The 14,518-nt window shown below is 41.2% G+C and overlaps 1 protein-coding gene across 1 annotated transcript in view; it reads left to right on the top strand.

Moving 5' to 3' along the window:
* Positions 1-1,158: 1,158 nt before the first annotated feature.
* chd7 (chromodomain helicase DNA binding protein 7) overlaps positions 1,159-14,518 on the top strand; it is a 50,219-nt gene continuing 36,859 nt past the window's right edge. Inside the window, exons 1-2 of the mRNA XM_008334681.3 lie at positions 1,159-1,504; positions 13,732-14,518. The exon at positions 13,732-14,518 is cut by the window's right edge and continues 801 nt beyond it. Coding sequence (XP_008332903.1) covers positions 13,837-14,518 — 682 coding nt within the window. The 5' untranslated portion in view covers positions 1,159-1,504; positions 13,732-13,836. The remainder of the gene's footprint in view (positions 1,505-13,731) is intronic.

Raw genomic sequence — 14,518 nt, forward strand, 5'->3', positions numbered from 1 at the left:
GCACATGCACATCTATTGGGACTGAAGTTGTTTACTCACTTTGAAGCTTCCAAATAAAACACATTTATCTTTAGTAAATTAACTTACTTACTTCTTTAAATTACTTCTTAATTCCCCAAAAGGGAATTCTGAGGGAATAATCTATCTATCTATCTCTATCTATCTATCTATCTATCTATCTATCTATCTATCTATCTATCTATCTATCTATCTATCTATCTCTATCTATCTATCTATCTATCTATCTATCTATCTATCTATCTATCTATCTATCTATCTATCTATCTCTATCTATCTATCTATCTATCTATCTATCTATCTATCTATCTATCTATCTATCTATCTATCTATCTCTATCTGTCTGTCTGTCTGTCTGTCTGTCTGTCTGTCTGTCTGTCTGTCTGTCTGTCTGTCTGTCTGTCTGTCTGTCTATCTATCTATCTATCTATCTATCTATCTATCTATCTATCTATCTATCTATCTATCTATCTGTCTGTCTATCTATCTGTCTATCTATGCATGAAGGTACAGAAAAACGGCCACAAATTGATACATAAAGAAATTAAGGATCTTAGCTACACCCTAACCAGCTCATCCACATTCATAATAATAATAATAAAAATAACCTAATAGTATGTTTTGTTTATAATATGCAACCTTTACAAAGTGTTTACTTCTGTATGAAAGTCCATTAAGAAAATAAGTGATTTTACATTGCTGCACAAAGAAATGGCCTTCATCCCACACCAAAAATATATTTAACCGTCTTCACATTTGTAAACAAACACTGATTCGGCCAACAGTTTTAGATGCTCAACCAAAACATACAAAAAAAAATCAAACTAAACATAATTCTTTTGTAAATGGATGATAAGACTTGAGGGTTGTAAGTCCTCCAAGTAAAAACGTTTTAAATAAGAGTCAGATTTTGTTCTAAGTCATTAAGGTAAATACACATTAATTGATAGTCAATGCAGTATAGTGCAGTACAGAATGTGTACAGGTACGTTTAGAATCAAAGATATTATAAATTAAAACTGTAACACTCCACAGTGTTTCTCCATATATGAACTGAATGTGGAGAGCTGCACACTGGCACTTGTGAGGTCAGTGGCCGCGCACGCCGCCTGTTTATCAGTACTAGAGCTCCTCGGGAGCGCGCACCCCCTGGCCAAGGAGAAGCTGAGCGCGTGTGTCTGGAGGGGAGGACTCGGGAGCGCGACCAGCAGCGGGATCGATCGAATTAAACTCGATTCGAGTGAAATTAACACAAAGGACACCAGCGCAACGCACTCTAGTCGGCGTGGTTGCGGATGGGAGAAGTGCCGGCAGAGAAATATTTCACGAAAAGCCACAAAACTTGAACTTTTTTATCTTGTTATTTATATTTCAAAGGACAAACGAGGACCACGGTGGATTTTTTTTTTCCAACCAAGCGGAGATACTAACGCCACCAGGACGGAGTTGAATTGATAGAAAAGACCGAAGTGACTGAGCTTGTTAGGTAAGCGAACGAATTATCTTCTTCACTGAGGGATTTTTATAAGCTTTTAAGTGCGATTGAGTTCATATGTGATTCATTGATTTGTGGCCAACGTTTTGGAATGAAAATCATTCAATATCTTCTCTAAATAACAAGTTTAACGCACTTTCCTGCCTCATCTTATCGGGACTCGTTGAATCCGCGGTGTGAGAGTTGGACCAGGCATTCATTCACCTCTAGCTCAATGGAAGCTCTGTGTTGGTCGGATGTTCGTTGTTTATCTCGTGTTTCTGTTTTATTTTTCATAGGGGAATAAAACAATTCAAGCCCCATTTGAGCTCCCCACGCCGACATGCTAACAATAGCAAGTTTAGCTTTACCACCCGCTATATCACTCACTCACATACACACATCCACACACACAAACAGACACGCACACATACACACACACACACACACGCAGTACAACAGTGATGAAAAGTGGAAATAAAAAATCTCCAGCACCGCACAGAGGACGGTCTCTCTGTGCTACACCGTTTCCCCTCCGACAACTTGTTGAGTTTTTCTTGGAGGAAACATCTCCTCTGGGGTTTTTTGGGGAGAGTGCGTGTTAGCCCTGTTAGCTGATTGTGTCGGAGCTTGTGGGAGACACGAGGTGGCTGAAGCCTAGAGGTGAGTCACTGGCCCGAGTCAATGAGCGCAGCTCCGCCAGAGAGGGAGGGAGATTCCCAGCGGAGAGCACTTGGTGCATATGCCCTCAAACTGGCTACAATAGACCCAACTCAGTCGTTCAATGTACTGAAATGAAAAATATAGTCTCATTTATCTACTGATTGTGATGTTTTCTTCAGAAACTGAGCTTGGTGAAGTGCATACGCTAGTTTGAGTCGGACGGAAGGTACAGGGCAGCGAGAAGAGATGGGGAGGGGGGGGGGTCTGTGAAGCCACTCGGTCATTTTAACCCTTGTTTTTAACACCGTTTATATGCGCCAAACCTGTTTAAAACTAACCGTGGGACATTCGCGCCGATGTGTAGTGTTGCTTAAGGGGATGAAAGTGTTTATTTGAGTGAAATCCGAAATGAGGGTGTCTCCGGGTCGGGAACGACTTGCAAAAAATGCCACTGATAGGCTAATTAGCCTCGCTAGTCCGTCGCTAGCCTCCTGTAGCCGTTGCTTATCCTTGTTATGTTAGTCCGAGGACTAGTCGCCACCTCCGGCTGTGAAACAACCATCGGATTATATACGTGCAAATCAGCATCAAGGCAATAAAAAAACGCACCCTCGTACTCAACGTGACACTTTTAGTCGAGTTCTCACGATAAGGGGCACAATTTGGCTTCTTTTCAAAAGTTTAACTGACCGAAGTTTGAACGGAACCGCAGCTACACTTGTTACTCGACAGCGGACGGTGTAGAAAACGCACCTGTCGGTGCTCGCCACATCTACAGGGCTTTTTGTGATTCAAAGTAACTCAAACGACAGAGGTTTCGTTTGAGTTCTTGCAAAGTGCTGACTTTTCAGCCTCCGCCACTTTCTCCATTATGTTTCGGTCAGCTTGCATAATGGTCACCCTCTCACACAACTTTGGCTGCGCAGTAATTCAGTGCCAACGGGGAAAAGGACCCGAAAGCGCAGTCACTTTATTCACACACACAGTCAGTGCTTTTCAGTCGCTCGCACCGTGACACGTTGATGGGAGATGTATCAGGGTCGTTATTTTTTTTTCGCCCCTCAGAGCTCGAGGCTGCCTGCCTCCCCCACTACCACCTTGTGTATGTGAGCCAAGATGGCAGCTAGTCATGTTTAGCAGGCCACAGAGGGAGAGATAAGAGGCCCCGCATACACGCAAACACACACACACGCTCACGTGCGCGCGCACACTAGCACACAACAGATGTTCAGCACTGTTTGGTCCCTCGTCTGTCCGTCTCTCCCTCTCATGTGGTCAAAGTTGAAAAAGCCTTTTCTCTCAATCAGCTTCTTTCCTTAGTTAAGAAAAGTCCTCCCCCCGCAGTTAAACAGAAGCTGCTTTTATAAGTTAGTAAATAACACCATGGTTTAAGCATAACTTTATATTTATCTCATGAAACAAAGTTGTTTTTTTCACCAGCTAGTTTTGTATATTTTATGGCACCTTTTGTTTAAGAGTTGGATAATAATTTTCCTGACACGATGTGCATATGAGTTGATAACATTTTTTATTGACGGCTGGATCTTTTAAACTAGGCCTGGTGACAGTCAACATGTTTTTCAATTGTTTCTCTGAATACTTGTATAATAATAATGTTTCACATGGACACAGATTGACAATGATATGGAATGCTTTCCAGACCGTATAACTTGCCAGGCTGTGATTTACAGCAATATTGTAATCTGCCCTGAGGGAGTCTAGTCTCTCATTTCTTTTTTTTTTTTTAGGTTTTTAGTTTAATTTTGTTTGTTGTTTACCTTCTCCCATTTGACTTTTTCAGCACACAAAGGGTAAAACCTGTGTATGCTCATTATGATTCTGTGAATTTTGAGTAGTACTTAAACCATGTAAATATGCATTGATCTGGTTTATGCTCTTCTACAAGAATGAATGAAACTGCTTTTAGAGAAAGGTGTCTGTCCCCAGTTGTCTTCGCCTATGAATCATGGATTGAGTCAGTGTTTTATGATTGTTTGTCTCACTATGTGCAGCATATCATTGACATTTAACTGACTGTGTTTTTCAAAGTAGTTTGGAATTTTCCAGTGGAACAGAATTAAAATTGAATGGTGAGGATTAGTGGCCAGATAAAAAAACTGAAGGGTGTGTTTGTTTGTGTGTGTCAGCACTCCTAATGTTGTGGCCGATGTTGTCGTCTCTGCCCTTAACATATCGTATTACTCTTTGTCATGCAGTGACTTTAGTTTATTTGTCTTTACCTCCTAATCTTTGACTTTGACACGGTGCCATTTGGCTTTGTAGTTTCACCGCTGGCACCTCCGTTTGACGCAAACTCATCACTGAGTATTTTGTGGTGGATTTGGAGACTGTGTGTTCTCGAAAGTTTAAAACCTGATTTCTACTTTGCAAACATTGCACAAATTATGTTGACGAGGTTGCTGCATGTTTTACCAACTTCCTTCCTAAAGCCTTTTCACATGCCAGTTAATTTTCTACCAGGTTGTTGAAACTGTCAAATGCCATCACAGAAGAGGTTTTAATTCAGTGATGAATTATGTTAGTGACTGTAGAAGCTGTAATTATTGGATTAGTCTGACTTGTACTGTATGTGTAAAATGGCACTACAACTTGAAACAACACGCAGAAATGAATTGACTGTGAGATCAGTTTGTTCATGCCCGTATACATTGACTTTACCCTTACTTGCACTAGTGCACTGGCTGTGCTTTACATCTCCCTCTCTAGTCTTTGACCTCCAAGTAGCATTAAAAGCAGAATTTGAAGGCATGTCTACTGAGATGAAATCGAGTAGCATCAGACATTACCATCCACACATACGGTAGGTGTAAATCGTTTTAAGTGCATAGCATCTAGAAAATGCATAATGTCGGTGTCAGCTCTTCACTAGGGGTCACTAGGACTTAACAGGCCATGCAGTGGTATTTCATCAAAAGGGCTAAGGCTTTCACTCCACACTACATGCCAATGTATTCTTGTACAAGACGCTTAACCCCAAGTTAGTACAATGTAGTTTGAAGTTTGTCCTTAATGTGCTTTAAGCAGTTCGAGTCTGTAAAAATGTATGCACACTTACTTTAATAGCTCATATTGCCAACAAATTTAACTAGTAGAAAATAAATGGAAAAATAATATCCCTTAAATATCAATGCTTCTTTGTTACATACACACAGGTTTCAGGTGAAAATGTGCTTGAGTAACTTTTCTTTGTTGCTTTTCTTTTCCCATTAGGATCAGGAAGGTCCCTGTTGAGCATCAGTCTCTGCCACCATTCGGTCGTTGGAGGGAGCATTAGCCGTGTAGGTTGCACTTCCTGCGTTGGACTAGCACGTCAACGTGTATAGCTAACTTGTTCAGCTTAACTCACACACGATTTTATAATAAATGTGAGCCAAGACAGATTAATCAGGTATCTACGTTGCGACATAAATGATGGCACGAAAATGCAACATGTTGCAACCTCGGATGTTTTCTTATGATTCAGCCAATACATGCAGTCATCTTACATAGAACCTTTGTCAAAAAGGAGAAGCCTTATTTTTGACAGAATGAAATAAAGCATGTCATGACAGGGAATAATCTGGTACTTTAAAATTTAGATAAGGATAGATGTATATTCATTTGGCACAGTTGAGCTGTGAGGAATAGTGGCACAGCCTAACTGTGCATGTGAACACACTGAGCTAAAGGCCAGTATTCAGATGACATTATTCCTGCAGTAGGATAAATAGCAAGCCATGCTCCAGTGCTTGTGATGGACAGCCTTAGCACTGAGAGCCTGGTGTTGGGTGTCTGAGTCAGAATAATGGTGTTTGTTAGAGTGGCCATTTTGTCTCCTATCATCATGTCTGTTGGATGGCAGTCATTTTGCTCCAGCAGGAAGTGTTGATGTTCAGGGTTTTTTTTTTCCCCCACTATTTTGTGTGTCTTTTATCTTGCCATCCATCTCTCCATCTGCACGTCCTTCATCCACCCACCCGCTCCCTCTGCCCTTACATCAGCTCCTTCATCTTTTATCAACTCTTCGTTCACACTCTCGTTTCTTCTTTTTTTTCTCTCCATCTTCCCATTTTAGTTGGCAGACTGGTTTCCTGGTTCTCCGTTCCCTCTCATTCGTGCCTGAGAGGTTAGCAGAGGTCTTTGGCTCCATGGTAAATTCCTAAAATGAGACAGATTTCTAAATGTCTCTTCGACTCATCCCTTCATCTAACCTGTCCCTCACCCTGCCCCTTCTGTTCACCTGTTCTTCCCATCCTACTTTGATGCAGTGGCCCATTGGACCAAATGCCACATCTCCAAGAGAGGCTCGTATTGATGTAGCTCCTTAGTGTTTGTGTGTGTGTGGGCTGGATGTGTAACACTGTACATAGAGCCAGCTGTCAAGCACATATCTGACCCACATGTATATCTGACCTTTACACTGTCCTTGACCTCTCCTATGCTGATAACAGTGCGTCCTGGTTTACTTTTCTATCTGTTTTCTTCTCGTACACCATCTAACATTACTGATGTAAAAAAACAAATGGGCAGAAAACAAACCCAGCTCTTAGCTGGAGACGTTGGGCCTCTGTCAACAGCTGCTAATGAAAGTTGTTGCTGGGAAATTGCTCTTCTCTTGAAAGTCTAAAAAGACAGACATAGCTCCTTTGTATTTCTTTGTCTCTCTAATAGGGATGTCAAATCTAGTGTTTATCTAGTTTTTATCTTTTTGACATTTTTTAAACACATGGGCAGAGAGATTTGCCGTGTATATCCAATAATTCGACCATCCATCCACTTATTGTTGTTGAATGCATATTCAATACAGTAATGGTCATTTGCAGATTCTGTGAAAGAGTTGGCTTTTCACCAAAGCAACCCCAAACTTTACATACCATAATAATGCCTGGTATGTATTTTTAAGAAGCTTCAACTTCATTAATTAAGATTAAATCAATAATTAATTAAAAAGAAAATCAGCAGTGTATCTGAGCACATGGGGGTTGATCATGAGCTCCAGACAACACTGCTGTTCTTTTTTTTTTTTTTTTTCCCTTTGTTGTTGTTAGCAGGCGGGGCAGGAAATGGATGTGACCACTGTCAGACAGGCTCGTCCAATTGGGAGTATATGGTCACAGGCAGGTTTTTTTATTTTCCATGTCTTCTTGTGTCTAGTAGCTTCAGTTCTGAAGTCTATCAGATGTCTTTTACATTGGCCACATACGTAATTGTTTTTTTTACTGTACCTTTAAGTTTCTGACTGGCTGTTGAAGGGTTTTTTAGGTTGGCGTTGACCCACCCCACCCTCGCCCACTTTTATCTATGTAGGTATTTACTCCTCTTTACTTTACTGAGTTGGTTTTAAAGCTATTCACAGGAAAAACCCTTACCAAACCACTGGGTATTGAGAAACTTAATGTTTCTGTGTCAGTGAAAATAGGAACAAATGAATAACTGCTTTAGTTTCAGACTAACTGTTACTGAGCAGTTTTCTTGTCATTTGTGTGTAAAACCACCTGTCTTCCTGATAATACACATCAAAGTGCAAAACGTGATGTGAATTTCTTAAAAACGTCCTACATTTTACCCCCGTTATTGTGAAGTGAAAACCTTGACATCCATTTGTACCGCAGACTTTCTACCTCCTTCAGTTACAAAATCCCAGACATGTTTATAGGTAAATGTATCTTATTCATGCTTTCACTGACTGAAGTGTTCTGACTATATCACTTTGAAGCACAGATTCTCCAGTCGTGGTCAGCGAAAAGGTGTCAATCTGTGGCTATGAAGAGAAGGAAATTAGTTATTGTAATAATTGGTCCAAAGTGAGGCTTGAAAACGATTCTCACACCATCGCAGCAGCAGCAGCAGGCTGACCAGTCTGGCTGCTGGTGTCAGGTTTAGCATCAACCACGTGCAGCTGCAGCAGAAGTTTCGGAGGTTGGAAGTGTTTACGTTGAATGAAAATGTAGGTGCATGTACTGCTATAGTACAAGTGGGTTTTTCTAATATTCAAACAATTTGTAAGTGTTTGTCACTTGTAGAGGGTGTTAACTTGCAGCACGACAAAAGTGCATAGAAAAAAAAAAAGATTTTGAATTGTTTAAGGTTTACAGTCATCTGAGATTAGTGCTGAGACGTGCTGCTGGTCCTTCTTCACCTCCAATTCCCAAAGCTGTTTTACACTTTGAGCTAAAAGACGTCTTCAGAGTTTCAGATCAAACTTGATTACGCTCCTGTCTAAGGAAGTATGATGTGCTTCATTGAATACTCACACCAGTGATCTCTAGAGACAGTCTGGCAGAGAGGTTCTGAACTGACACGGAGGGAACCAGAACTTTGGTAGTTCGTGAAGGTGATGGCTTTCTGGCCAGTTGATCCAGCTCACCCCCGTCTTTTTAGTCCAAATGAGGCCATTGATAGGCACACACTCACTGTGTGCACTTGCAGGTCTCCAGCCCCCACCCCCTCTCTCTCGCCCTCTATGTCCTCTGTGATCAGGCTGAGAGCCGACCAGTGTGTGTGTTTTTTTTTTTCTACCACATGGTAAAGGCGAGGAATAGATTGGATAAACACAGGGCTGTAAAGCCACTTGCCTTCCCCACCTCCCCCTCCGATGTGCACTCACACATGCACACACCTACCCAACATGCACACCAGGCGTGCGCGCACACACACACACACACACTGTCCATTAATGAAGCAGCCGTGCATAAAATAACCAGATTTTCTCTAGCTTCACTGCTTCTCTCTTTTTCCCCCCCTTCTCCCTCCCCCTTTTTTCTCCTCTCCTCTCTTCCTTCCTTCCGGGCCTCAAATCCCAGCCCCAAATACACGGCCCAGCATCCCCTCACTTGAGCGTAATTACACACACAGCTAGCCAGCTCCTGCGTGCTGTCCTTCATTTGGGGAACAAAGGTATAAATTATAGCGACTTAAATCCTTGTGGTAATGGGAGGTGGGTGGGTGCACACATGTTCTCCAGAGGAAGAGGGACATCACTTACTTTGTGTGTCTACTTTGGTTGTGTCTGCTGAGTTTTCGCTGCAGTTTGCTCCTTTGGCTCGTGTTGTTTATTCCTGCCCGCCCGCCTGCATCCAAGGAAACATGGCGTTGTTGACATGGCAGAGATTTCCTGTTGTAAAGCCTGGAGGCTACAGACAGTTTAGCCGGCAGAGTTGACGGCACAGACAGGGCTTCTTTGACTAATCGCTCTTCCTCCTTCCTCCCCATACAACAGCCCAACACAGTGCACACAAAGTAACATTTCTGTGTTGGGACAGTGAAATCCAGAAAATATCCATGACTAAAGAAATGATTCATGCTTGTTTAGGAATGTGGACATGGTTCCTGAGATGAGATGTCTCCTATTGGTCAGATTTTAGGGATTTTCAACATAATTAATGTTCATAGCTGTATGTATTTGATTTAAAGGGTAGAAGGGCGTCTGAATCCTGCTCAGAATTCCAGCTATGTTTCACAAACTGAGTGATGCTTGGAATGGAAGGTAAAAACTTGTCGCTCTGGTTCATGAATTGGTTCAGTTAGATGGTTAGTTATCTGGTGACGTTGACGTTTAGTTAAAAAATTTTTTTTTTTCAAAATATGCTCTGGTCTGAGTTCTAAGTGACTTTGAAAATATTAGAATAACCACAGTTTATCTTTGCTGCCTTATCTCTGGACAAATATTAGAATAACCAAGGTTTATCTTTGCTGCCTTATCTCTGGACTAAACACACCAATGATTTATAGTGACTGCCAGCGGGCAGAAAGGCACTGACATCGTGCTGATTGGCTGTGGTTTAGGCAGGACTAATCCAGTGCTCCTTATAATTGTTGTTTTTTGCTGTGATGGCCAGTGCACTGATCAAAATGGTCACAACTACATGTGTAGATAAGTTAGTAGATACAGTCACCAACGTTGGACAGAAACAAATATTTTATACAGTTTTATGTTGCAGCCTACAGTTCAAGGTCCTGTCAGTTTTATTTCCTTAAAAATTGAACCATTGCATATAAGGAGGTTCCACCTCCATTCAGGAAGCTGAACATAAATGTTATGATTTGTTGTATATTACAATGTTCATGTCTACATTGACACATATTTACAGATTTATAAAAGTGGATTGCTCGCGTCGGTCAAGACCATGTTTAGTCTTGTTGTTCTTGCTGTGATTACAGGTTATATGCATAGACAATAATCATTGTTCAGGTGTTGGTCTTCATCTTGCTGTGAGGGGCAATAAGAAAACCTGGGAGCACATGATAGACAGGTAAAAACTGTAACCCTCCTGTCTTTGTACTCCATGGACTTTTACTGCACGTGAAAGTTGAAAAGCATTTGGACTGTAGTTTTATGTCCTGTCCTCTGGGTTTAAAACCCTTTACTCACTTGGTTGTTAAACTCGTTTAACAAAAGTTGTGGGTTTTTTAATATAAATACTATACATTTCTTAATGTTAAGGACATATCTGTTACTTCACCTCGCCTACATTCCAAATTTGTACAAATTACCTGCAACGATAGCTTTGCGACGTTCCTGTTTCACTGGATATCGTTACGTTGTTGACATGTTCGCACTGGTGTTAGCACGAACTCAAAATATAACCGCTTGTGTTGGTGTGGGTGTGTTGCTGCAGTGAAAAAACGAAATCCGATCCTGTCTGTCCAGTGTAAAGGCTCAGCAGATGATAGGATGATACGGCCTTACCTCCTCTGGAGTTCTCAGCACGTGTAGATTACTACCAGTGGCGAGGGCAGCAGTGTGTTTGGCCACATGCCTTATCCTCTGAGGTTTGACATCTAATGCAACACAACGACAGAACACTTCACTCTCACTACACTGTGGTCGTCACCTCTGATTCACTGGTACTTTATTAATATATTTTGGAAAGATATCTATATGATTTTGTTTATAGTGACAGCCGTCAATGAAAGCATGACTAAACAATGCACGGCCAGCACGTGTTCATGTATATTGTAGGTGCTGTTTTCACAGAATTTATAGTAAAAGTGGCAGGAAATGGGTTTGCTCAATTGTAGTACGGAGCAAAGGATGTGAGATTATTCTTGATAACATTCACACTTAGATTTGTCTTCCCATAGTGAAGAAATTAATTGGTGGAAGAATGTGTGTCACACATCTGTCCCAGAAAAGGACTTGGGACATATACTAAGGTTACAAAAACCATTTTGTGATTTGTAAAAGTATATCTTTTTTGCATTTGATTATTTGCATGAAAAAAAGTTACTACTACACTCAAATGAATGGATGAATGAATGAAAAACTAAAGAACATCAACCAGGGACCACTTATATTAGTTACCTGAGGTGATTCAGTGATTGGTCAGCTATATTAAATAGATGAATATGGCCTATTTATATTCATTGCAGTTTACGTTCACAGAGTGCACAGATTATCAGTCTTGTCAGTTTTGCAGCTTGTACAAGATTTTAAGCGCTACTTGGTTTAGCAGTATATCTAAACCAGCTGTGTCACAATTGTTTCCAGTGGTGAAAATTTGGAAAATGCATTTTATTTTTATTGCCATGTATAAAACATGGAATGTGAAGTTGACCACAAAAATAAATTGAATTTGTCTAAGTATACTTCTGGTCAGATCTGACATTTTGTTACACAAGACCTGATGAGGCGTGCGTCTGTACAAACATATGACATAACTTTACATGTGATAGTATCAAGAATTTGTTCAGACATTGCCCACATCCTGTCTTTCACATATGGCAAACATGTTGGGAGATTCTGAGATTCTTTGTCTTACTACCAGTACAGTCAGTAGAGGGCTCAGTAATGTGTCGCTGTTATAATCATAGTCATTGCAGCGTGTTGCATGTGTTAAGGTCCACAACAACATTAAAATAAATAAGACCTGACTGTTATCATTAAATGCATTTGGCTTCAAAGGTGAAAGGACGTCTTCCTTTGCTGAAACAAGACTGTATTTCTTGTAACTTGACAAGAAATCAGCTAAATGTTGCACTGAAGAAAAGGGGTTAATATAAAAGTTAGTGCTTGACATTTTTAGTGGTACTGTTTTTAATTTAAAACATACACCAGGATGGAATAAATGGACAAAGACCTTGGAACAAAGTGTTTTGTTTTTTTAATGGTCATTGTAAAAGTAGCCCCAGATGTGTAGGAAAAGTAACACGATGAGGGAATGCAATTGTTGACCACTATTAGCACAACAAGAAAGGATTTGACCAGAGGCACCACATACCCAGTGTCTTCAGGAAGTAACTTACAGAAGTCCTATGTCATGCTAATGTTGACCTGGGACTTATTGAATAGGTATTTTCAATTAGCACCTGGGCTGCATTGATATTACATTTTCATTTGAAAGTGGAGTTTTAAAAACAGACCGGTATGGCTCTTTGAGGGAAAGAAGAGTGGGTAACGGTGCTGTGAAGGGGTAACATCCTGTTTACAGTGCTCATGCCCCCATCATATGTTAGCAACCTGAGCTTCTACTAGTACAGCTCAGGAAACAGAACAAATGTTGTCTACAAAAACAAACACCACAATTCAAAGAGTTTTTTTTTTTTTTTTGTTATCTGGCAAACATCTCTGAACAACATAGTTGTTCCGCATGCTTTGTTGTGTTGCTGTGGCAGCACAAAGTCTTTAACTTTGAAATTAGAAGAATGTAATAGACTGTAAGTACATAATGGTAGTGATATCAATTGATATACAGTTAATAAAATGACTGTTACCCTTGTTGTTAAAGTATGAGAAAGATATGATAAAACATCACAGTTTAAGATGGCTCATATATATTTGTGTTAACATATTTATTAAAGTCAGACTTTTTTTAAAAGTACATCTGTCCTACAATATTTTGCAACGAGAAACAAATTTTTTTTTAGCTGAATGAGTGTAATTTCCTACCTGTTGCATGAGAACTTGTGTGAGTTGTGTTGAATTTTTATTTTAGTTATTTTGCGCATTTTAGGACCAAGTAGTTTTCAGTGAATCCAGCTGTCAATCATTCTAAAAAAATAATGTAGTCCATTCTCATTCCAGCACATCTGTGAATTTCTTTTTGCCTATAAAGTTGTTTTAGACTTCATTTTTAAACCCAAAATTAATATTAATACTTTTCAGAATTGGATAACCAACTCTTGCGTCTCTTCTCCGTCGTCCTCAGGGACTAGTCCGTCCACTAAAGGTTCTGCAGACCCAGAAACTAATGGAAAACCTCTCTGGACTGTGGGCTGGCAGGCTGGTTGTTGGCTGGCTGAAGGCAGCTGCTGCTGTTCAAACAGAGTTGCATCTGCTGGGCCCTTTGTTCTAACACACACAGGCACACACACACACACACACACACACACACACACACACACCAAGTGTGTGTTGTAAAAGAAGTTCTTTTGTTTGGTGGTAAAATGGTGGTGGGGGAGGGTACAGAGGCACCATTATTATGAATTACGTGTTTTGGGGTGTGTGGAGTTTTTAAAAATGTTACGACGCATTAATGGCTAAAAACTGATTGTAGTTGATTTCACCTCCGTTTTTTCTTCAAAAACATTTTGATATAATCCTTTAAACCTTACTTTCTGTTTTGTTTTGTTTTTAGGATCTGTAATGAGGACCACGGAGGCTACAATTTAGCAGCTAGCTCCTCACTGCGCAACCCCTACCTCCATCTTGTCCCTTCCATCTGTGGGGCCCCCACCGACCCATGGCGGACCCAGGGATGTTGAGTCTATTTGGGGACGATGCAGGGCTGTTCTCAGATGGATTAGATGGTTTAGGAGGTTGCTTTCCTCAGCAGCCTGCCCCGGGCCAGGCCAACTCTCTAGCTCAGCAGATTAATCCCTCTCTTAACCATGAGCACCAAGGAAACAGGGGTTACCACCAGGGGATGATCCATGGTGCTGGGAATGGCCCAGGGCAGCCTAAATTGGGCCAAATGTATGACCACAGCCCTTACACAAGCTATGATCAATCTGGTGCCCCTGCAGGAAGAATGTTGGCCCAGAATGGTCCCAGTCAGGGGCCCCAAAATGTAAATCCCACTATGAATGGCATGGTTTCCCACTACAGTAATAACCCAGCTAATGCTAGCAACCCCCATCATGGATACCCAGGTGATGCTGGAGGATCAGCAGCAGCAGCAGCAGGAGGAGGTGGTGGAGTTTGGGGCCAGCAGCAGCAGCAGCAGACCAGATCAGCGTATCAGCAGCCTCCAACACAACCAGGGGCCAACCCCAATCAGATGGGCGGCTACCAAATGCCTCAAGGCAACTATGGTGCGATGCAAGGACCACCCGCACCCAATTCAGCACGCATGAACCAACACTACCCTCAGCAGAGCATGGCACATCCCCCTGCTCAGGACCCCTCTCACTACCTGGGACACA

The sequence above is a fragment of the Cynoglossus semilaevis genome, chromosome 20, assembly GCF_000523025.1.
Source record: "Cynoglossus semilaevis isolate Cse_v1.0 chromosome 20, Cse_v1.0, whole genome shotgun sequence".
Classification (NCBI taxonomy): Eukaryota; Metazoa; Chordata; class Actinopteri; order Pleuronectiformes; family Cynoglossidae; genus Cynoglossus; species Cynoglossus semilaevis.